This window comes from Marasmius oreades, chromosome 10, assembly GCF_018924745.1.
Source record: "Marasmius oreades isolate 03SP1 chromosome 10, whole genome shotgun sequence".
Taxonomy (NCBI): domain Eukaryota; kingdom Fungi; phylum Basidiomycota; class Agaricomycetes; order Agaricales; family Marasmiaceae; genus Marasmius; species Marasmius oreades.
The window spans coordinates 1861549-1886338 of record NC_057332.1 but is presented as its reverse complement, the minus strand read 5'-3'; the positions used below and the strand labels follow the sequence as shown (position 1 = coordinate 1886338).

General features: G+C 44.5%; 5 protein-coding genes across 7 annotated transcripts; 2 read left to right on the top strand and 3 right to left on the bottom strand.

Annotated features, from left to right (window-relative positions):
* Window positions 1–18: 18 nt before the first annotated feature.
* Window positions 19–3029, bottom strand: E1B28_002639 (uncharacterized protein; the record flags this gene model as incomplete). The annotated part of the gene is made up of 4 exons (XM_043159571.1): window positions 19–735; window positions 797–2009; window positions 2061–2209; window positions 2268–3029. The coding sequence occupies 4 exons, from the start codon at window positions 3027–3029 to the stop codon at window positions 19–21; spliced, it is 2841 nt and encodes a 946-aa protein (XP_043003174.1).
* An 86-nt stretch (window positions 3030–3115) lies between these two features.
* On the top strand, window positions 3116–5405 carry E1B28_002637 (uncharacterized protein). Its single transcript, XM_043159570.1, has 4 exons — window positions 3116–3321; window positions 3370–3600; window positions 3655–4216; window positions 4278–5405. Exons 1-4 carry the CDS (start codon window positions 3142–3144, stop codon window positions 4574–4576), a joined length of 1272 nt encoding a protein of 423 aa, XP_043003172.1. The 5' UTR covers window positions 3116–3141; the 3' UTR covers window positions 4577–5405.
* E1B28_002638 (uncharacterized protein) lies at window positions 4663–5367 on the bottom strand (the record flags this gene model as incomplete). Its single annotated transcript, XM_043159569.1, has 2 exons — window positions 4663–4882; window positions 4940–5367. 2 exons carry the CDS (start codon window positions 5365–5367, stop codon window positions 4663–4665), a joined length of 648 nt encoding a protein of 215 aa, XP_043003173.1.
* A 54-nt stretch (window positions 5406–5459) lies between the features above and the next one.
* On the top strand, window positions 5460–7314 carry E1B28_002636 (uncharacterized protein). Its single transcript, XM_043159568.1, has 12 exons — window positions 5460–5566; window positions 5627–5677; window positions 5734–5968; window positions 6022–6078; window positions 6138–6156; window positions 6209–6233; window positions 6290–6476; window positions 6533–6706; window positions 6759–6865; window positions 6917–6948; window positions 7009–7031; window positions 7087–7314. Exons 1-12 carry the CDS (start codon window positions 5491–5493, stop codon window positions 7163–7165), a joined length of 1065 nt encoding a protein of 354 aa, XP_043003171.1. The 5' UTR covers window positions 5460–5490; the 3' UTR covers window positions 7166–7314.
* On the bottom strand, window positions 7315–10051 carry E1B28_002635 (uncharacterized protein). 3 transcript variants are annotated; one of them, XM_043159567.1, is made up of 12 exons: window positions 9962–10051; window positions 9692–9918; window positions 9506–9639; window positions 9029–9437; window positions 8940–8976; window positions 8844–8886; window positions 8774–8790; window positions 8682–8723; window positions 8149–8618; window positions 7846–8088; window positions 7709–7793; window positions 7315–7655 (listed from the first exon to the last, which is right to left on the bottom strand). In XM_043159567.1, the coding sequence occupies exons 1-12, from the start codon at window positions 10008–10010 to the stop codon at window positions 7501–7503; spliced, it is 1911 nt and encodes a 636-aa protein (XP_043003170.1). In that variant the 5' UTR covers window positions 10011–10051; the 3' UTR covers window positions 7315–7500. The 3 variants fall into 3 exon arrangements, with proteins under 3 accessions (XP_043003170.1, XP_043003168.1, XP_043003169.1); XM_043159565.1 differs by having other exon boundaries at window positions 9692–10051; XM_043159566.1 differs by having other exon boundaries at window positions 9029–9639; window positions 9692–10051.
* Between the last annotated feature and the right edge of the window lie 14739 nt (window positions 10052–24790).

Below are 24790 nucleotides of genomic sequence, written 5' to 3'. Positions count from 1 at the left end.
ATGATCATAAATACCCCCTTACCCAGCGGCCAATATCCCGCCTCCACTTCTTTCGTTAAGTACCGCACCAGGCGGGAAATAAGACCCTATATCAACATCCGAACCCACGTTAGTCTCGAGGTCAATCACACCAGCCTCAGCGTGAATGGGATCTTCGTCAATCTCACTGAAATTCCCGGAATCCTCTTGCTCCTCCTCAATCGGATCGACGTGGCTATTCTGAACTTCCAAAATCCCGCTAAGGCCACTTTCCACCACAGCTAGACATTTAGCTAAATCCTCAATTGTCCTTGCTAACTCAGCATGCGTGGACTCCGTCGTCATTAGCGCACCAAAGTCTACAGGGCGCAAAACTGGTAAACCAAACGATGTGAAGGCCGGAATGCCGCTGAATGATGAGTTTGAAGTTACAGATGTTGATGGATGGTGGGATACTGAAGAAACACGTGCATGAGATACCTGTTGGGAGAGGGTAGCGCTCTGATTGGATTGTGCGTTCACTTCATGATCCAGCGGTGCAGGCGAACTCGTTCGTGGCAATCCTAACGCAAAAGAGCCTGGCGCACCGTTTACATTCTCCTTTAATAGTGGTATTATCGAAGGCGATGGCAATGCCACCGAAGGGTTAAGGTGGCTGGGTGTAGGTGCAAAAGTTCGAGGATTGACGACGGTTGATGGGGAAGGGGGTAATAGGTCGGAAAGCCCTAGTTGATGTTCCGATGATAGTGAGGGTATCTGTTTTGTAAGCCCCATCGTGAACCACAACAGAAGGATAGAGTTCGGAAGAAGTATTTACCTTTATGACGTCCTTAAGTCCTGGGGTCCCAAGATTAATGGCGGTTCGACTAGAAGAACTGGAGTCACTTCCGCTTCGATTCCTCCGTTGTTCTGCGAATGGCTTGACAGGAGGAACAAGGGGAAAATCGGCCAGTTCTGTTCCACTAAGACTTGCTGCAGCCATGGCATTTTCAGGGAGTGTCGTAGCCGATCGAGTCCTCGAGATAGAGGGTGGAGAGCGTGGACTGGCGTTCGCATAACGACGCCCCGGAGCATCCAATGAATACGCAGCCTGATGGACAACGGGCGAATGTTGCGTGCTTGAATGATTGGGAGAGTTTCTGGTTGATTGCAATGGTACAACCACCGGGGTTGAGGTCGACGATGAGGTCGAGCCCTTGGTGGATGGCGGGAACTGAAAAGCACCAGCTGTGGCGAGGTTCATGTCCACGTCTCGCCGTACAGAAAGGCCGCCCGTGCGTGCGTTGAAGCCATCCGCATTACTCTTCGAGCGCTTTCGTGTGATGACGGGCCGGGGGATTGAAGCAAATAAATCTGGAGAGGATGCCGACATGACTGATGAGGGGGTATCCGAAGGGGGGGTACTGGCTATATTGATGGCTGCACCATTGGTGGTAGGAGGGGGTATTGCGATATCGGGCAAGCCTCGTAAAGAGCGAATATCACGATAGGATCGGACGGTGCCAGCGGTCAGCGGTGAGTCTGAATCACGGTCATCTGCCGGAGAATGGTCGTCGATAGTGCTAGCGTTGTGTAGTGTCAAGTTCTGTTCTGGGGATGGTAGTGCCTCATCGTCAGGAGAATTTGTATTACTGGCGAGTTGCAACTTTGAACGTGCTCCGGATCGGGGAAAAACAAAATTATTTGTATGGGTTCTCTCTTCATCATTGATTTCCAAAAAAAGTGGTTGTTTTGGTGCACGAGTGGCCGTCGGCAAGGGTGAAGGTGAAGGCGCATGGGGTGGACTGGCGGCGTTGGGTGTCACAAAGCCGGGTGGGCGGATATTATTCTGATTATTCGACAGGTCGTCCCCAAACAAACCTCGTAACGAAGAAGGTAGAGGATTGGCGGAATTCGTGTGAATAGTTGCCTGTGGATGTGACCGTTCTGTCATGCCTGTTTCGAATTCCTCTTCGGTGGTGAGCTGAGTTGGCCTGCCCCGGACGGTTTCAAATTCCCACAATTCTTCATCGATATCACGATCACCAAACCTGACCGGCATATATATTAGAAAGAAAAGGGAACGGCCAGTGAAAACGTACTCCTGTTGTTCCCAGTCTAAAGGTCCGGCCAAACTAGCTCTTGGGCCTGCTTGCTGCAAACGGCGAACCAGATCCTGTAAGAAAGATACCGGAACCTTCTGAACGGACTTTATCCACTTCGTTCTCAAAAGTTCATCTGCAGGAAGACGCTGATTTAAACACGGCATGAGTATGTCTAAGTAGTTCCGGGAATGAATTTTGGCTGACTTCCGTTGGAACTTCTTTCAAACAAAAGGACATGAAATCTCGCATGTCCTTGCTACCCTCGTTATCCATGAGGCGAGGTGGTTTTGCACGCGGAATCAGGTCCATGACCGTAAATTTGTCAAGGTGGGAATGAGGAGGGCTGCCTTTAATCATCTCGTAGATCATGATACCCAAGCTCCAAATGTCGGCCTTTGTGTCGTAAGCAGGGGTCGTCTGGACAACCTCTGGAGCCATCCAATACGGGGTTCCCGTCAAAGTATTTCGTTTACTGGAAGTTGTCGCGAGAAGAGCAGAAACTCCAAAATCGCATATCATGACCTTCCCGGTTGCTGTCACTAGAATGTTGGCTGCCTTCATGTCTCGATGTATAACCGGGACTTTATGGAGGTAACTGAGAGCAACAAGGACCTCGCGAATGATAACAGACACATACTTCTCTTCCAAGCACCCGTCCGGAGAAGCCTTCATCAACGACAGTACACTCCCACCCTGAGCCAATTCCATAACAATCCACACACGAGGGCCATCCATGTAACAACCGTAATACTGCGTGATATTAGGAGCATCTCGAAGCTGCGTCAAGAGAGAGACTTCGCGTTGGATGTCTTCCACGTCGTCATCAGGAGTATCGAGGTTTATGATCTTGAGAGCAACGACCTTGCCAGTGGGAATGTGTACGCCCTTTGAAACGGACCCGTAAGCACCCTTACCGACCGTTTCAAGACGTTTGTAGAGCTGATGAACGGGAGGCTGAGAGGCCATATGGAAGTAAAGCTTGCCGTGGCCTGGAAAACATAAACTAGCAGTGGTTCCAGTTGTGCAGTCGGGAGCCTGTGCACCTGCACGTGGTCAATATTTTTCATCCTCAACTATTATGGCCCCCCGTAGAAAGAACAGGACGCATCTCAAAGGAGCTGCTAGTTTGGATGAGGCCTCAAAAAACTCAGATCCCAGGTCTTTTATCATAAAACACGGGCAAGTTGGCTCTTCAATTGCTCAACTTGTTCGCGACATGCGAAAAGTGATGGAGCCCAATACCGCCAGTCGGCTAAAAGTATGTCCTCGTTTCTCTGTTGGATTTATCACTAGTTAAATATAACAGGAAAGAACCAGGAATAAGCTAAAGGATTATCTGACCATGGCTCCTGCTCTTCACGTCACCCATTTACTTGCTTTTACTCTGACCGATGTCGCCCCCTCGCTACGATTGATACGGTTATCGAATGGACCCACGCTCAGTTTCCGTGTGGAGAGGTATAGTCTGATGAAGGACATTCTGAAAATAACAAAAAGAGCACGTAGTATGGGATTGGGGTATCTATCACCACCTCTGGTATGTGAAATATCAGAATTTCGGAGGACACACTAAGAATGGCTTGCAATCTAGCTCGTGCTTGCCTCCTTCCCGCCCCCGTCCGAAGCACCTCCCCATCTGAACCTCATTATGAAAGCTTTCCAGTCCCTGTTTCCATCGCTCTCTCCCCACACCCTCAAACTCTCAAACGCCCGTCGCGTCGTCCTCGTTGCATATAATAGCGAACGCGGCACCATCGATTTTCGGCACTATATAATCACAGTCAAAGCATACGGCGTCTCGAAACGCGTGCGTCGAATATTGGAAGGAGGGACTGCGCCTAAGAACACCACAGGATCAACTGCAATGCTTGATCTAGGACGAGAGAAAGATATTGCAGATTTCGTTTTGCGAAAGCGAGGGGAATTCGGTCCAGATGCGGGATACGAAAGCGCTGCTTCATCTGCTGACAGTGTTGCTGGAGATGACGGAGACACTGTTAACCTAGCCGACGACTACGTTGGAAGAAACAATAAAAAAGGCCAACGAAGAGCGGTCAGACTTGATGAAGTGGGACCACGACTAGAACTTCGATTAATGAAGATTACGGAGGGTATCCCGGGAAAAGAAGGCCAAGTCTTGTATCACGAGTTCGGTAAGAGGTTTCTCGATTTCGATACTCCAAACATTCGGTGTACTTTTGCTTCCTTTTCTAGTGCATAAATCTCGAAAAGAAATTGCGGAGCAGAAAGCTGCGATAGCGTCAAGGGACAAGCTCAGACAACAACGAAGAGAGGAGCAGGAACGCAACGTCGCACGGAAGAAAACCGAAAACGGTGAAAAGGCTGTCACATACGACAGCAACGAAGACGTCGAAGAAGACGAGAAGGAATGGGACGATGAAGAGGTGATTACGGATGGGGAAGAGGAGGAAGGGGAAGGGGATTCAGAAGACGGCGGTTATGAAACTAGTGAAGATGAAAGAGATCAAAGACCGAAGAAGAAAATCAAGTAAGGGCGTGAAAGGGCAAAAGCTAGATATAGTATACGACGTATGATAGCTTTCGAGCTCGACTATGAGATACTTAACAGAATGGTGCTTTATACTGCATCTGTCGAACTTGCCCCAAACCATCTTCCAAAGTAATGCTCTACCCTCATCTTCAAGCCCTCCCAATTGTCCAAAGCGGGCCGGACATCGAGATAAAACGAGACATTTTTTGACCCGTCAGAGCGACCGGTGTAGAAATCGATAATGTATCTCGTACGAATTCCACAGCGGTCCACGACCCAGTCATGCCTATCAAAGGGCGCTGCGTATCTATTGAATAGGACCATATGTGATTGCATAGAAGTCGGGGAATTGAAGGAAACGTACCCTAGTAGCATCTTCCATCGAGCCCTTGGACTACGTTCGTTGGGTCTACCCTTGAAGTTCACCAGTTTTATTCCTCCACACACCTCTCCCCCTCGTCCACTCTCCCATCTGAGGATCTCAGCCCAAGCGCGTTCATTGACCGCATTGTGTATCGGTACGATAGTTTTCATGTCTGCTTCCTGCGGATTGTGATTTTTCCGAGCCATGGCTGCAAAGAACTGTGCCTCAGAAGGGTAGACCCATTTTTCATCTGTATCTCGGGGTATCGACGACACTTGGCGTTCTGATGAAAGCACGGGTTTGTTGTGTGAAGTGGGAGAAGATGAGAAAAAGCGAGACCATGTTGAATGCGTCGGGTGGTCAACTGGACACGGGTCCTGTGTTGAAGATCCATGGTCTACCGGACATTTGCTGTCCTGGGATGACATGGTCAGAGTCTGGAAGGTGCGGTTTCCTACCGGGACGGATGTTGTCGGCAATCTCAATTCCCGGCCGGACAAGTTCCCTCCATAACTTACCTCCCACCTTTCCTTCACACTCCCATCACCACAATGCCTTCTTCACCTCAGGTTCTTTCAACTCCTCTCACAAAAGCATTTGGGATCAATCATCCCGTTATGCTTGCAGGTATGTCTCGGTTAGTCATAACCATCCCCATGTCGGAAAACTAGAAGCAAACACATCTAGGCATGAACGTCGCTGCTGGCCCGAAACTAGCTGCAGTGGTCACTAATTCTGGCAGGTCACGGATTACTTATCAAAGTCCTGTGCTAACATTAAGTGCGGCCTTCTAGGCGGCATCGGAGTCATTGGCGGTGTTCGACAAAGTCCAAAGTTTTTGAAGGGCTCAATTGAAGAACTCAAGAGCCATTTGGAGGACAAAAATGCACCTTTCGGTATTGACCTGCTCATCCCCCAGGTCGGAGGTAACGCGCGTAAAACCAACACCGATTACACCGATGGCCAGCTACCGGAATTGATTGATGTAATTATTGAAGGCGGTGCCAAACTATTCGTTTGTGCGGTTGGGTACGTCTTCACTCATTCCGAGTATCACTTTGAGCTCAGCTTTCCGTTGGTAGTGTTCCACCGAAATGGGCCGTCGACAAACTTCACAACGCAGGCGTTCTTGTGATGAAGTACGCACATATTTCTATATGCAGCCTGGGTCTTGTACTAACCCTGTTTGACGCCGAAGCATGATCGGGCACCCCAAAGTCAGTCGACGCTGTTCGTTCTATAAGACGTTACTGATTAGGTTATGAATAGCACGTCAAAAAAGCATTGGATCAAGGTAATTCCGAGTCTTCTGAGATACAAAAAGTAAAATTTGACTTATTTGATATGGAGGCGTCGATATTATCTGTGCTCAAGGAGGTGAAGGAGGAGGTCACACTGGTGATACACCGTTTTCCATCCTTATCCCTACAGTGGTAGACCTATGCAAGGACAAGAAGAGCCCTCTCACCGGAGAGCCCGTCATTGTAGTTGCTGCTGGTGGCATTTCCGATGGACGTGGTCTTGCTGCGTCACTTTCGTAGGTTCCTTTTCTTCTCTGTGTGTCAAAAAGTTTTGGCTACAAGCTATCTTCAGATACGGTGCTTCGGGCGTTTGGGTAGGAACCCGCTTTGTTGCGAGTGTGGAGGCTGGTGCTCCTAAGAAGCACAAGGAGATGGTTGTCACCGCCGGCTTCGACGATACTATTCGTACAACCATTTACACGGGGCGGCCCATGAGTGTTCGAAAGACTTCATATATCACAGAATGGTCGGTCCTCGCTGTGATACCCTTCAACCACCATTTATGTCAATCTAAACAGGGAAACTACCAGAAACCAGGAAAAAGAACAGTTGCTAGCCAAAGGTTTGTTACCACACACTGTTGAATTGGAGAAACACCCAGAAAAGTCGGTTGCCGGAATCAGCTGTAAGTTTCCTCCTTTCCCGAATACCTTGGGTCCACTAATCACTCCTGCAGGGCTTATGGGCAAGGTGGCCGGAAGAGTGAATGTGAGTTTGTTTCTTTTTCAAAAATTTCCTACTTGGAATTTATGTATCGATTATTTGTAGGACGTGAAGCCTGCCAAAGAAATGTAAGATCCCAATACTTCTGCCGAGCTCGGTTTATGAACCCATTCTGTCTTTCAGTGTTGACGAAATGGTGGCTGAAGCGGCCCAATCATTAAAGGCTGCTTCGAGCTTTATTACAGCGAAGGCCAAGCTATAACCGTACCGCACCGTTTTCACAGATTTACTGCATGATTTACTTCATATGATCTATTCTTTCGGATATTCATCCTATTTTCAAACTCTCACTGTCTTTATCGTGCACGACGCATGTATAATGTCCTACAGTTGTTTAGAATCTGAGAGTGAATTCAAAAGCGTTCTGGACTACTTAGTAGGTGGACGATACCCAGACCCGGCTCTCTGCATTCATGTACTCATACAAAACAAAACTCGAAAAGAAGGACGTCACCGCTCAAACTTCAATTTCGAGATGTCCTAATGCTCCTCTTTTCTCTTTTCTCTACTTATATCCATAAGACACCGGTTATTCCATCACTCACTTGCATGACTAGGGGGCCGAGCGACTATGCAAACGTTCAAAAAGCGTTGACCAAACCGATTCCATTTTTCCTCGGCGTACTTGTCCTGCTTTTCGGGCATTGAAAGGGAAGAACATTCCTTGACGATCCGCTTGAACTCGCGAAAATCTAAACCAGGTCAATGAATGATGAATTGGGATTATACAACCACGACTACACACCTAGAGGACGGGCAACACTGAGGTACTGCAGCGTCTGGTCGTCCAGAACCTCCTCTGGTCCAGCTAAACCCAATTCAATTTGAAGCTACGCACGGAAATGAGCGGTGAAGATCAGAAGTGGGACAGGCGTGAAATACCTGCAGCCTTAACGCCTTCATTGCGGAAAATACCTCCATAGGACAATCCTTCCCATCGCCCGCTGCCTCCTTGTCAAGTAATGCCCCCTCTTCCGTGAAGGAAGATTCTGCGGAATCGGAGTCATCACGGTACAGTGGGAGTGTCGATGGTGGGGTTCCTCGCCGTGATAGTTGGGGATTATCGCGAACTTTCATGGTAAGCCGGAAAGATTTGTCTTGGGTTCGCAAAACAGCACTACCGGGCTAGCAGATGGAAGGTTCATTATGAAGCACAAAGATTGGAGAGTGAGTCGTAGACGTTACCTTGACTATCAAGTTATCCCAGTCATCGACGTCCTGGAAATGCTTCCAAATATCCATCAAGTACAATTCTTCAAAAAGCTGCTCGATGCAATCAAACGGCAAATGCGACCCTGCACCGAAGTGAACCGACTCGTGGACTCCGTTTTTGCGCACTTGTGCTGTGCATTTTCCAGCAAATACTTCCTGGCAATACCGCAGGGTCTTGTCCTTTGAATCTAGCTCCCGAATCAACTCGGCGGCCTTGCGTGCTTCTTTCGTTAAATCGCGTTCAACGAATTTGTATCCTTGGTCGCATGCATCACAAAGATTGCATTTCTTCGTGTATGCTTCAAGTTTGCCCACAGCTTGAAGTAACCCAACGCGGCGACAGTGTGACTTGTTCCTGCAGTATGACTGTAGAACGTGTTGACGGTGTCTAGCGGTAGCGATCCTTCCAGAGGAATGATCTTTCAAATCGGAGCAACTGTAGTCTGTGTGCAGAGATATCTCAGATTTAACCTCAGTCAATCGAACATATTTAAGAAAGACCGCACAAAGGATCGCGTCAGCCGGTTTCCCATCGCCCCCTGCCAGACCTACACAACCTCGGTGAATGTCTGTTGGACGGAAGTTTGAGAAGACCTACATGCGTGATGATAATATCTATGTAGGGGCATTGTTAGCAACGAGGATAGATTGCGCATTCGCGTACTTACGTTTCCAGATCCTCCGGCGGTTCACCATGAATCAAAAAGCGAGCTAAACAGCTTCGGTTACAAAGATGACAGTCCCGGTTGCAGAAGACGGCTTACTCTCTGCCTTATAGATAGTTGAAAGTCCCAATTCATTCTGTAGAGGAAGATCTCAGTGTGGATATAATCGTGGCCAGAGTACCAATCACCGTCAAAATAAGAACCTTGATCTTCCCCGAGTGCCATTCCAGAAGGGCTTTCTCCGTATCCTCACGATTCGAATCGGTGTGAACGTATCTGGCGCTGTTTCCCAACTGCGTCAAAATCATGTCCCCAATTTTTCTACGCTGACAAAAAACCAAGCCATGTTCTCCATGATGCGCACTATGGATAAACTTGACGATGTCTCGAGCAATCGTAATTGTCCTTCGGGAGACGCAGAGCCGTAAGCTTTCGGGAACCGGGAACTGGTTATAAGCCGTCCAACCGCCCAGGCGAAAATTGTTGGCAATCTTGTCTAGAACCGGCGGTCGCCTGTCTGACGTTACAACCATGATAGGAATTTTGTTCAGCTGCAACTGCTTCTTGCGAGTATCAGCTTGAGCAGTTACAAAGGCCCTTGGTGTGGAATGGTTTTCATACGTCAACTCAGGAATGGAAGAGGGCTTGGCTTGGGCTCAGCTCACATCATCTGGCCCAAGCAGTTTGCATCGGCATTCTGGACGTCAAGTTTGCTTTCGTAACATTCAGCGATCATAGTGTTAATTCTTGCCATCTCGCGATGATTGAAAGCAACCAAATCTTTGGGGCGGCCAACAATCTAGGGTAGCAGGTTGTAGCTACAGACCATGATATGCCAGAGACAACTATACCTGAGAAGACGTTTGGTAATTGGATGGCGAATCAATTTGTTCCGAGGTGAGGATTCTCCACGGTTTTGAATTCGTATGAGAGGAAGTTCGAATTTTCGGCTTTGAAGACAATATATTAGAAGTACCGATGCAGTTGGAATCCGAGTCAGAGTCTGAAATGTAGATGGGCTCATGGAACAACTTGTTGCCACTGGAAGATGCTCCTGGAGCTTTCTTGCGCTTCCTGACTGGAGCAATATATCATTGTAATCAAAGACAATAATCACTTACTGGTTATGAGCGATGTCAAAGGGGATATTTCTGACAGTTCGGGAGGCATCCCGCGGTGGGAGTTGGTAAACTTAGTACGCGTCAAGTTTGATACGTGACTGTCTACGTGACTGTCGCGTTTCTGACTCACATTAATGATCAAAAACGCTTTTTGTATTACATAAAGGAGGTCGAATTTTGTAATGAAGACTATTCAATTAAATAAGGAACGCTGTGCCCGCCCGGAGATCCCGATGCGAGGTAAGCGAAACCCAAGAATGTGAGCCAGCACAACGTTGTTGAACTTATCGTTTAACATGTGACCGTGTCAGTCACAAGACTTAGACACAAGACTCCATAGACATTAGTAGTTACTCATGTACATACGTCTGTCACTATATTTACACTATCATTCACATGGATAGTTTACTTATCTACCAATAGCTTATAGACCTCACAGTAGATGACTGAGCATTCTCTCACATCTACTTATATCTACCAATAGCTATATGACCTCTAGAGATAACAAGAATCTTGTTACTCAGACACATTCATTAGATACTATCTTTAGTTCTAACTCTCACAGACGTGCTTTGCACGACATAGCACGACATACCTATTATTATATCTACAAAGTAGTATAAAAGCTAGGTAGTAACAACCTGTAAGGACAGGCTGTTCTATACGAATATCCTACCTCTTAACTCTAACAAAGTTACTATCTCAAGTCTCTCATAAAGTAAGTCATACCACTGTGCAGTTAGGCTGACAGCCTTGCACCCTGCTTTCAACAGGTTATGGGCCCCGAACGCCACAGACTTCCTAGTCAGTGTCAATGGCGGACAGACCTATGACCCTTTGCGGGACATAGAGAAGTTCACCAGTGGATATCGGATATGGCAAAAAGGCAAGAGTTATTTCATTTATCTCTTTCCATCTATACTAGCATCATGGGCCTTCACTTTCGTACAAGCCCTATATCTACATTTTACACTTCTTACTCCTCTGGTCGTGCCCGCACGCTTGTGCAACGCAGACTGAGAAGGTTTCATCCATTTACAAGGATGATTCACTTGGGACAACCGTTTGGACCCCAAGTTAGATAGCTTGTAAAATAGTCACGGTCACTTTCGTATTTAAATAAGTAAAAACCTCCACTATATGCTGTCAGTCATATAAACGCTTAGTAGTTTATAAGTTTGTTGTTTTGGGATCGCTCGTTGGACAAAGCCTAAACATGAACCTGCGGGTTTCATGTGAGAAAGCTTGTGTAACTGACGCTGATCAATCAACAAACTTTAAAACAAAAAGCTTTCTATTGGCATATAGATTTTTACTATACATAGTGAGTCTGGGATTGAGACCGGATCACTGAAGTGACACATGACACATGGAATTAGTTATCTTAATTGATAACGACTGTTTGTGGCCAAACGGACTCATAATCTAGAGAAAGACAGATTGTTTAATGCAATAACCTTTGCTTACAATCTTATTTCTTCTAGTGTCTTCCACCTCCAACAACCAACAATCAGTCTATGTTAAAACACCCACTGGATTTAATGTACCAGTTGTTCCTGGTTCTGATAAAGGATTTGCTATCAAAAATGATGATTCAGATTTCCTTATCGCCAATCTTAGGGAATTTCCTCTCTATACTCAAATGGTTAATAACGCCGAAACTCCTTCTACTGCCGGAATCTCCGTCATCCCGATCTTCGATGGAAATGCACGCAAATGGGAAGAGTTTGCTGATACATTCACAAACTACTGTAGAGTTCAGAAATGTGTAACAGCATTAACTACTGCGGCACCTACCATTGCTGCTACCGATCATGCCACATATCACACTTCCGTCTCTAATTACAACACTTGGTCTGAGAAAAATGAGCAAGCCCTTGGTTACCTCCACCTTCGCACTTCAAAAGCTATTAGAATTTCATACGGAAAAGACAAAACCGCTATGCAATTCTTTGATGCATTGAAACTGGCATTCAAATCGAATAAAGTTGCCAGTGTGAATGAAGAATATATTAAATATAACAATATATTCATTCAGGATGGTGTAAATCCAATACCTGCCATTACCCAGATCACTTCCCATGCAGCTAGACTTCAGGAGAAAGGATACCCACTTGAGGATAAGCTCATCGCTTTCCAAATAGTTAGCAAGTTACCTCCTTCTTTCGGGAACGTCATATCTATCATCAACAATCTTACTGAGCGAGAGTTTACCACTCAAAAGATTATTGAAATGGTATCCACCGAGTGGATGCAAAAACAATCGATGTCCATGGTACAATCGAATACTGCGAGAGTTACTGGACTGAAACATTTCAATCCAAACTTTAGACCACAGTGGAATAATGGTCAAAAGAATCGGAACTTCAACCCGATTCAGCAGTATAATCCTGGTGCTCAGCAGAGCAACCAGAAAAAGAACTGGAAAGGAAAAGGAAAGGGGAAGCAGCCACAGCAGAATCCTGGTCAGGGTTCTAAAAAACAATTTAACAATAACAAGAAGCAGAAAGGGGGAGGAAAGAAAAATAAAAATTCTTCTTCAAATTCTGCTCCTGTCAAAATAAATTGTTCACAATTAGCCGATGAACTCCGATTTGTTGAAATACACATGAATCGTGTAGGCTACAATTGGGATGGAGAAGAAAGACAAATTTCGTCTACTTCAAATATTCCTAGCACTGCTACCCGAGACCTACAAATGATAGGAACGTCTACAAGTCACAATCTTGGTCGACCACTTCCTGATCATGAACCAATTTCTGACCCAGATTTCAAAGACTTAATGGAAACATTTGGTGAAAATCCGGAATTCTTCCAACCACCACTTGCCCGATGTACCATTAGCTCCACCGCATCTGATGTAAATCCACAATCTGAATACCAGGTTGAATTGGACACCAGATTGCCGCATACTGTTCCACCATCTCCTGTAGTTATTCCTACTGCTCTTCGCTATACAAAACTCGAAGCTACGCAGCAAAATTCCTTTGGAGAACCATCACGAGCAGAAATGTTAATCAATAATATGATCTTCAAACTTCGGAAGAATCTTAGAAACAATATTCTACGAAACATTCTCCTCACTGATGAAGAAGTAGAAAAGAATCGTCTACTTCAAGAACTTGAGGAACTGAACGTCTCTGGGATTTACAAAATAATCCTATCGCTCAGTTCAGAAGCTGCAGATACTCATCGTCGAGAGTACAATGTCAATATCTACAGGATAGATAACATGACACCACGTCAGTTCATCTTCGAGAATCTGATGGATCAGGACACAAAAATCGAAAACATCAGGATTGAACCATCACTAATAGTTCATACTGCATCACATCTTTATCCATGGCAAAGCGCCAATGATATCAGACGACTAATCAGGGATATCTCTCTGGAAATCGTATCAATGAACAAGATTGCTAGAAGAATCTATCCTGATTCTGTACAACTCTTCAAAAATAATTCGATATGGAGAGAAAATGCTCCAATCCAAGTTCGTCTCCCACAATGCTGGAAAAAGGTTGTGGAAGAAAACCTGGAGTATAATGCTCTTGATTGGTACCTTCAGAAGCCTCTGAAGAATAATATCAATGACTTCAATATAGACCATAACTGGCTTACTCAAGTCAGATGTGTCGAACGATACTTTGGTCTTACAAAGACTCCTTCTGAAAATCAGGAAGGACTCTTCGAAGTACATACTCCAGACAGAATGTGGCCTGGTCGCAATCTAGAAGAAGAAGAAGCAGAAAGAATACGACGAGCCAGACATTCTGCTTACTGGAATGATTGGGCAGAAGCTGATGAATATGATTCGGACACCTACTACGAGAAAGATGATCCATACCGAGTCTCTTTTGATCGACTATCTGACACCCCAAATAATACTCCTGAAACAGGAGAATTAGTACAACCATCTCCTGAACCTCTACTGATTCAAATCAGTTCTCGCCTTCAAGAAGAACTTTCCAATGTTCATGTCAATGCAACCATTTGCTTCGAAATGACAAATTCTCCAACTCCTGTTTATGTCCATATGGAAGAAACTTCTGACACAGAAGATACTCACATGGAGGAAACATCAGGTCTAGAATGCGAAGTCATCTACATATCTGATGATGAACAGGAAATATCTCTACCAGAAAATGAAACGATTGATTCGATGCCGGATCTTACGGACACAAACCCGAATCAAATCAACTTTGATGATTTCTCAATCAACAGTCCACCTCCAGACTTACCCGACCCGGTCATAACCCAAGAAGAGTATCTTCCTGCCGTCATATCTGAACATGATGTGATAAGGACGGATCTTGATCTATCTTGGACCCCTCTTTTCATAAAGAATGGTTTTTACGTTGAACCAATGGTCGAGAAAGTCCAAAGGTTTAGAAATGATATGTTCAATCTAGAAGAAGAAGAAATTCTCAAAGAATATCATCGCAGAAGAACTGCTGGGGAATTTGTGACATCCATGACTATAGGCCAAGGTAGCAATTCCATGGAACTCTTCTCACCTGCTCAAGAAGTAGCGTCGATTCGAAGATCCATGACACTGGCAAAAGCTTTACCAGTGAACTGCATCACAAATGAAGTTGATCTTGATGATTCACATCTCACCCCTTGGACAAGTCACAATTGGTTCCATATCAAGCGACGATTTAATCGGAGATATGCAGTCAGGCAAAGATGGCTCAAACGTAACAGTTTGAAGAGGAAAAGGGAGGCATATGAGGAATGCAATACCGGATTCGATGAATCTGACTTTAACGAACATGTCAGACGCATGAATCAATTGGAGAACGACAGACATCGGTCAGCTCTGAAGAAAATTAAAAATCAGAGACGACAGCTTAAGATAGGCAAAGCAGAAATGTTTTGCTATATCTGCGAATCAATTAAGCACACTCGTGCTAACTGTCCTCTTAATCCACCTCAAAGGTGTGCTCACTGTCGAAGCCCTACTCACCCTAGTAGCAAATGTCGAAAAATTCATCCAATAGCTAAAGATTTCAACTGGCCACCAGTTGATACTGGTAAAAGCCCATGGAAAAAGGAGAGCAGGGTAGATTACCTAAAAAGAATGGCAGAAGAAAACAAAAGGCGAATTTCCAAAGCTGCGAGAATGAGTACTGGCGGACGACCCCCCAGACCACAGCTTAACAACAATTCTCCACTACAGAAGAAATGCTACAAGTGTGGAAGCACAGAACACGTCTTCAGATATTGTCCACAAAGAATATGCTTTAAATGCAAGCAGATTGGACACAGCTGGAAGGATTGTACGAGACATGGAGAAACTTCGCAAGGATACATCAGAAGACACCGCTTCTCTGATGGAATTTCTTACGAAGATCGACAAATGGAAGAGTCCGAGACCCCCAATGACTATCACAACTACAACGACTACGAATACAATGGTGAAGATACCTATGGTCGTGACTATGAATGCTGGCAAGATTTCTCTTTTACTTCAAAGCTTAATGCTAATCACTCACTACAGAATAACACTGATCGAACTTCTTGTATAACTACAATTGGTTGTAACGATGTTTCTGTATGTAATAATATATCTGCGTTTTCTACAACTGCAATGAGTGATAAGCAAGTAAAGCAAGAGAAATGGCTACTAGATAGTGGAGCAACACATCATATGACTCCTAATATCAATGATTTTGTTGACTATCACGAATTAAGCAGCCCAATTGCAGTTCAGACTAGTGCAGGCAATGAAGCTAACACGCCTATTACTGGTCTTGGAACAGTCTTCATAGAATGTCATAAACCCAATGGCCACAAATGTGTCATAAAACTTTTTCCAGTCATGTACCAATGCCATAGTCCATATCGAATACTATCCACTGGTAAGATCGAAAAAGAAGGGTATTATACCTTATCTTACGATCAAGCAACTTCTCTCAGATCCAAACGAGATCATTCTGAAATCCTAACTGGATATCCCAGTAATGGAACGGATAATCTCAAATGGGTTGACGGAAAGATACTCTCCAAGGAGAAATCACCTTCAATCATTATGGCTTCTCTTGCAAACATAGATTCATCTATTTGGCATCGACGTTTTGCACACGCATCTTACAATGTACTGTGCAAGTGCCAAACTTCATGCAAAGGTTTCACTGAATCTTCAATTCGTGAACCAACTACAGGAATTTGTAGAGGTTGCGCTAGAGGAAAGATGACAGCTAAATCATACCCATCTTCTAACAAACGTGCCTCCCAAAAACTAGAATTAGTTCATGCAGATGTACTAGAATTTCCAACCCACTCATATCAGCAAAACAAATATTGCTTGACTATGATCGATGACTTTTCCTCATTAGGATGGGTCTTCCCTATACGAAACAAGTCCAATGTTTTCCAAAAGCTAAAAGAATGGAAGACATTAGTGGAAAACCTATCCAATCAAAAAGTCAAGAAGCTACGCTTCGATCGAGGGGGAGAATTCTTCTCTAGGAACTCAGATGAATTCTTCAAACAACATGGAATTTCTGTCCAATCATCTGCACCGCACATACATGAACAAAATGGACGAATAGAACATTTTAATCGAACGCTACGAGACAAATCTGAGGCACTACGGCAGCAAGCCTGTGCACCAGAGAGTTGGTGGCAATTTGCCATTGAAACGGCTCTTCATGTATACAACAGAACTCCAATTCATTCTAGAGAATGGAAAACGCCTGTAGAAATTTATAGCAACAAACAACCTGATGTTTCATACTTCAGAACGTTTGGTTGTGGGGCTTATGTTCATAATCACAAAGAAGTACGCAAAAACAAACTAGCGCCACGCTCCGAAGCAATGATCTTCATTGGCTACGAGCCAGGATCAAAAGCTTATCGTTTTATGGGCATTACTAGCAACTCTATCGTTGTTAGCCCCAATGCTACTTTTGATGAATCATGGTTTCCTAAATGCACACAAGAAGCACCTGGATCTATCGAGATAAACAAATCTTCCAAACCAATCCACTCTACGTCTTTTACCCAATACCCTTACGACGGTCATGATCACAATGATCACCATCCGAATTCCAATCAAAAGGACGCTTTTGACGAATTTTGGAACCTTCCCAATGACGACTCTGACGATGAGGCTCCTACACAGGATCCTGAATTTAATGTTCCCAAGGATGAACAACCTCAGGAAAAACCTCATGACCAGGATTGTCCTCCACAACCTCCTCCACGAACTCATAAAAGATCTCAGAAAGTAAGAGATCCTCTGCCACCTAGAGAAGTCGAACCTAGAATTTGCATACCTAAGAGACAAGAAGGAAACGTCTATACAGGCGATCCTCTTGAAAACCAACAACAAGGCATGCGAAGTTGGCAAAAGACAGTTAATCCATTGGGAATACCTGAAAAAATACCAGTGAAACCGAAAGAAACTGACATTCCTGAACAAGGAAACTCTGAAAAAGAGCTTCTGACTAGACTTATTCAGGAAGGGGGAGAACAATTCATTAAAACATTTCTTTCATCCGCTATCAAACCAGATTTTGATACAGTCAAAGACTGGTCTTATTCTGAAATCCTCAACCTTCGCCCAAAAGAGGAACAGATAGAATGGTTGAAAGCTTGTGGAGAAGAACTGAAATCACTAAATGAAAGACAAGTGTTTTTAGTAGTAAACCGTCCTACACATAAGAAACCAATCAAATGTAGATGGGTATTCGACAAGAAGTCGGATGGACGCTACAAAGCGCGATGACTACTTCTGTCATTAGCAGCACTAGAAGACTGGGAAATCTCAGCGCTCAATGTTAAAACCGCCTTTCTATATGGCGAGTTAAAGGAAGGAATCTTTATGGAACAACCAGAAGGATTCGTCAAGGATAAAGACAAGGTTTGGAAGTTACGCAAAGCATTATACGGCCTGAAGCAAGCCAGTCGAACTTGGTGGCATACGTGTACACAATCAATGATGAAAATGGGCTACACACGATGCACTTCAGATGCTGGCGTATACATCTTCCAAGAAAGCGGCAAAACAGTTATTGCCATCATTTATGTCGATGATGCCCTATTCATGGGATCCGACAAGGACCTTCTCAATAGAAAGAAGAAGGAATTTATGAAAGTCTGGGAATGCAGAGATTTAGGAGAACCAAAGGAATTTCTTCGAATGAGAATCAGGAGAGATCGCAAAAATCGAAAGATCTATCTTGATCAATGCGACTATCTTGAAAAAGTAATTCGAAGATTTGATATGACAAATGCAAAATCAGCAAACATACCATTACCTGGTGGATACACACCGGTTACCAACACAAATACTCCAGATCCAAAACTTCGGTTACAGTTCCAATCAGTAATAGGATCACTACTTTACCTCATGCTTGGAACACGACCTGACATTGCACATGCTGTTATCAAATTATCACAGCATGGCGCAAATCCATCTCGAGATCATCTTGATTGATCAAAGTATATCCTCAAATATCTTCGAGGAACTTCCAAATATACATTAACATATGATGGAAAGTCGAACATGGGATTCATGGCCTATTCTGACTCAGATTGGGCAACAGATCCTAGTAATCGAAAATCACACACTGGATATTTAATTAAGTTTGCCAACGCACCAGTCTGTTGGGTTTCACACCAGCAAAAAACCATTGCATTATCATCCACAGAAGCCGAGTACATGGCACTATCCAACTGTGCTAGACAAATTAGATGGATTGAAAATCTCTTTGGAGAATTAGGATTTCCATTAGAATCAATTCCACTAATCGGCGACAATCAAGGATCACTATTCCTAAGCAGTAACGAAGTACAAGAAAAGCGAACCAAACACATGGACATTCGCGAATGCATCACCGAAAAGAAGATTACACTCTTCTATTCTCCTACAATGGAAAATCCTGCAGATCTTCTCACGAAGAACCTAGACAAAATCAAGTTTGAGAAATGCCGTAAAGAACTTGGATTATCCTTCCACTAATTCTATACCACATGAATTCAGTGAGGGGGAGTGTTGAACTTATCGTTTAACATGTGACCGTGTCAGTCACAAGACTTAGACACAAGACTCCATAGACATTAGTAGTTACTCATGTACATACGTCTGTCACTATATTTACACTATCATTCACATGGATAGTTTACTTATCTACCAATAGCTTATAGACCTCACAGTAGATGACTGAGCATTCTCTCACATCTACTTATATCTACCAATAGCTATATGACCTCTAGAGATAACAAGAATCTTGTTACTCAGACACATTCATTAGATACTATCTTTAGTTCTAACTCTCACAGACGTGCTTTGCACGACATAGCACGACATACCTATTATTATATCTACAAAGTAGTATAAAAGCTAGGTAGTAACAACCTGTAAGGACAGGCTGTTCTATACGAATATCCTACCTCTTAACTCTAACAAAGTTACTATCTCAAGTCTCTCATAAAGTAAGTCATACCACTGTGCAGTTAGGCTGACAGCCTTGCACCCTGCTTTCAACAAACGTTTGGCGCTGAGCCGCGTTGAACGGCGTTACAGGCGGTCACACATCTGAACGCGTCCCCCGCATCAACAACTTACTCACCTATCTCAAATCAGTTCGTTCCTCGTTGGCAAAACTACGTTGTAGAAGGGGTGGCGTCGACAGAGGGAGACGATGGGGGGAAAAGAAGGAAAGGCTCCTTGTATTCGTACATAACTAGTACTATATAAGGGAATACAGAATATGAAATAAACTATATACCACATGGACTCGGGACTAACGGTGATGTCGGAGCGACCACAGCCAACAATGATTGGGCCGATCCTCAACATACATTACTGTTAATGGGCGCTGGGAATGATATATCAACCTCTATCCTAAAGAACAAACCAACCTGTGATGCACAGTGTTGAATAGAGTGTAAGAACGGAGAAACGTCGGAGTTCGTCGGAGCTCCGGAGTGCGAGAAAGTGGCTAAAAGGAATGTATAACCTCAGTGGTGGTTTGACACTGAGGTGTGAGTGTACGTATTTAGTAACTATATACTCTAACGGAGATTAAAGGCACGTGTTTATTTTGATATACAACACTCCCCCTCAAGATGAACACTAATCAAAAGTAAGTCTGAGCATGGATGCGAAGCGTACAAATTTAGCCCAAGACAGGGACTTCGTAAATGTATCTGCAATCATTAAGTCGGTCGGAACATAAGATAAAGAAATTTGTCCTTGTGAAACTGTTTGTCGGATCCAGTGGAAATGGATGTCTATGTGCTTTGTGTGTGCATGAAATGTAGAGTCCTTTGATAAACGAATAGCACCTTGATTATCACAGTATAAGTCCATTGCTTCAGATCCGCTGTCAGCGTTCAGTAAAATCAGTCTTAGCTCAGATAACAACTTGTTGAGCCAAATTGCTTCTTTGCCGGCATGAGTTAACATGACGTATTCAGATTCCATGCTAGAAAGTGTAACAATAGGTTGCTTTTTTGTACTCCAGGAGACCGCTCCAGATCCAATAAAAAATGCGAATCCTGAGATAGAATGGCAGTGTGTGTGTGACACCCAATCAGCATCCGAGTATCCGGACAGGTATAATTTGTCTCCTCCGAGTTCAAGCTTAATGTCCCGAGTTCCTTTCAAATAACGGAATACACGTTTAATGGCGTTTAGGTGAGTTGTTCGGGGGGGTTCAAGAAATTGAGAAAGGGTATTAATGGCAAATTTGATATCCAGGTGAGTCATGATACTTGCATACATCAGTGAGCCAATTGCTTCATGATAAAAGGATTTTTTGTCGGAGTTTAACGGATGCGGTGATACGGCAGGGGATTTGAGACTAAGATCAATTCCGGGTTCCATTGGAGTATCTGTGGTCCGAGCGTCCTGTAGATCCATATGCGTTACAATTTGGTCAATGTACGCATGTTGGTCCAGGTAGATTTTTCGGGTTTCTCGGTTCCGGGATGAGCTCATTCCTAGAAACCAATTAAACGCACCAAGATCAATGAGTTCAAAGTGTTTGCTGACTTGTTTCTTTGCAAGTGCATTAGTTTCTTTGGAGTCCGCAATGAAAACGAAGTCATCCGTAGCGCTGGCTATAATGCTCCAAACTGTACCATCAAATTTGTAGTAAACAGCTTCATCCGCATTCCATTTGGTGTACTGCATGGTTCTGCAAATTTTCTCCTCCTTCGCTCGGGTCCACTCGTGTGCTCCCTGCTTTGCATCAGGAAAAAGGGGTCTGATGCTGAGCTGCGTTGAACGTCGTCGGCGTGTGTTACGGGCAGTCGCACGTGTGAACGCCACGAACACGCCAATGCACCCAACACGGCTCAGCGGTAGGTTAGTGAATTCCGTGAGATGAACGCGCGCCAACGCTCACTAACGCTCGGTCGCCGCGGCCAACATCAGCGTCGACATGCACTGGGAATGCATGTACACGCACTCAAAAGGTCAATTTGCCTGTGTATACTCATTTAATAGGGCTTCATTTATGTTCAGAACAAGACAGTAATGCAAAAAAAGACATTTATTATGATTGTTCATTTAAAATAAAATACAAACAGATGCTAATTACAGCCGTTTGCATAAAGCTTGAGACTTGTCAATCATCTGTTTTATATAGAAATCAACGACATTGACACATACCTTATCAGTACTAGTCCGGTGTCCTTTCTGGACCTTCCCAGTAGGAGCGGAGCAGCGCCAGGGTAAACGGCGTCAATCGGCATCGAAGGCCAGCAGGAGAGTACGACACAAATACATCCAGGAGGCCCAGGGAGGACTAAGGGCACCAAATTGTTTAGATCTCTATATAAACTACATGGTTGATCAGTCTCAACCTTTATGCAAACGGCTGTAAAAGAAACTAATGGCACTATCAGCCCTTTCAACTCTCTCAACTTTCAACTCAATGGGCAAGCAGATTCGAAGTAAAAAGGTGGAAAGTCTGAAAATGAGGAATCAATACAAATTGAATGTAGAAGGAAGGATATAAACTCACATGGGTTATGATGTTCTTGGGTCATGTTCTAGTGGAAGGAGAATCATAGTCAAGACAATGAATGTACAAAGGAAGGAAATAAACTCACATGGGATGGTGTCAATCGAGAGCGAGGGAGAGGGACAAAGATATTGTGGGATGAGAGGGGGGAGGGAAGGGAACAAGGGACAGCAACAGTCATGCACAGGATTTAAATGCGCCGCACCATGAGGTTAGTGTAGCCGAGTAGCCGAATCCATGGACCACTCGGTCATTGCAGCCTACAGTGTTCACATCGTTATAATCAATGATGAGTGCTGTAGGCTGCAATGACTGAGCAGCCCTCAGCGTCACACCGTCACTATAGCTGTTCAATTCCTACCCTACACTTATTCGAAAATTTTTCAAACTCCGCCACACACATAACTTACTCCGACTTGTCCGAGCTAAGCGCCTTCCCGCCAGCCACCCGCAGTCGTTTTTTTTTTCGAATAAGGGCAACAATTTTACTTTAGTGTAGTGCAATTTTCAACTTAGCTGTTTTTTTAGCTAACATTGTGTCAGCACACTCAACTGTTGTTGTCCCTCATTGCATTCCCTCAGTCATACCAACCCCACATTATTTAGCTAAACTTGTTTATAAGTATGTCTAGAATAATTTAATCAATAAATAAAAGGGACTCTAAATGAATGAATGTTGATGCCCGTTCACTGTAGACTCAACTTGCGCTAACGCGTGTCAGGAAATATTCTAACCAGCCCCACAGTGTAACACAGTGTCACGCCGTCCACACTGTGGGTGTGCGTTGGGGGCACATTGGGGGCACATTGGGTGCGTTCAGACTGTCGACAGTGTGTCAAATTCCCTGATTGGCCGACGCTGTTCAACGCGGCTCAGCACCAGACCCCATTTTCCTGATGTGTACCGTATAAGGATTTCTTAAGTCAGCATACTATTCGCTTTCCATGAAGGTGGGTTGGAATGGATTTAAATTCGGAGTAGTACGGAGGAAGTTCCATGTAGATTTTCTGGTCTGGTGGCAGTGTACCATAGAGATAGGCATTTTTGACATCTCCGTGGTCAATTTCGGCTCTGAGACTTGCGGCAACTGCAAGGAGTGTACGGATTGTTGCCAGACACACCGTCGGAGCGAACGTATCTGTGTAGTCTACGCCAAATTTCTGCGTAAAACCCTTTGCTACTGCTCTCACCTTGTACTTGGCAACTTTTCCTTCGGAATCCCGTTTTCTCCAGAGGACGCATCTAGATCCGATGAGATTGACACCTTTGGGTAACTCTACTAGATCCCAGGTTTCCATCTTTTCGATCTGATCGTATTCGGCTTGAAAGGCCGGTCTCCAGAGTTCCGCTTCGGGTCCGGTCAATGCTTCCTCTACACTTGGTTCGTCTTCTACGGCAACCATCGCTTCCGCGATTAATTCCTCTAGATTGAACAGGACTCCCCCTGGTTCTAATCTTTCCTCCTCATCTACAAATCCAGCAAACGCGGCGTCCTTTTGGGGTTTGATATGATGAGCCTTCACGTTCATGTTGTTCATCATTCTCCAACCACTGGGTCTGGGTTTCACAGCTGTTGTTCTTACAGGACGGCGATTTATTTCGGGTTCCGGAGCTTCCGGAGGCTGTTCTGGTTCGGGTTCCAGAGTTCTCGGTGGTGTTGGTGGTGGCAGATCGTCTGGGATTTGTGGCAATGGTGGTGGAATAGTGGCAGGGACTTGTGGCGTACCGGAAATGCTCGGATTGGACTCAGAAAAATTCCTAGAGGTTGGAAAATCAGGTAAGTCTGTCTCCCCCTCAATGTGAGCAGTTACAGGTTCAAATTGTTCGTCTTTGTTAAAGACTACATCCCGTTCAACCGAAACTTTCCGCTTTTCGGGCCAGTAAATTCTGTACCCTTTGGTTGCTTGGTCGTAACCAACAAACCTGCCTTCCTTTGCCCTTGCATCTAGCTTTCCTGCTTCTAAGTCCTTCACCCACACTTTCTGTCCCCATTCTGGTACTTTTGTGATGTCTGGTTTTAATCCAGTTCCGGCTTCCAGTGGAGTTTGATTATTCTTCAGTCCTCTATGACAAAGTTGATCTTTAACCCAAAAAGCATGGTTAATTGCTTCGGCCCACAAATTCCAGGATAACTTGGCACGTATCAACAGTGCGCGAGCCATGTCCAGTGTTGTCTGGTTAATCCGTTCAGATCCACTGTTGGATTGCGGTGAATTATGGGCTGTCAAATGACGAATGGTTCCTTTAGACGCAAGATAGTTGTCAAATTCTGTAGACAAAAATTCTCCACCTCGGTCCGCTCCGAAAAAATTTGGATAGGTTGGTTCCGTTGAGTCATCATCCATGCCTCATACTCCTTGTACTTCTGCAGAGCTTCCGATTTATGCTTCATGAAGTGTACCCATGATTGCCAAGTGTGTTTGTCGTGGAAAGCAATGAAGTAATTGTGACCACCTAAGGATTTAACGGGTGCGGGTCCCCAAACATCGGCCGTAACTTTTCCGCCAACAACTGGTTGGAACGGTTCTTCTTTGCTTTCCTTCGGAAATGGCCTCCGAGTAATTTTCGCTTTGACACAGTCTTCGCAAAATTCTCGAGGTGACTTCAGATCAATTCAGATTCCGGTGATCATTTCATGTTTGATCATGTAGTCAATGTCATCATAGTTGACATGGGCAAGAATCCGATGTGCTTTCATACGACTTAGAGTAATGTCCAGAGTAGATGATTCGGCAGTGTGAGCATGATGATCTGTGATACGATATAGATTTCAGATCCGGGGAATTCGGCCGACGATTTTTCCATCGGAGGTTTGAATAATGCATGTACCGTCGTGGATTGTAAGTT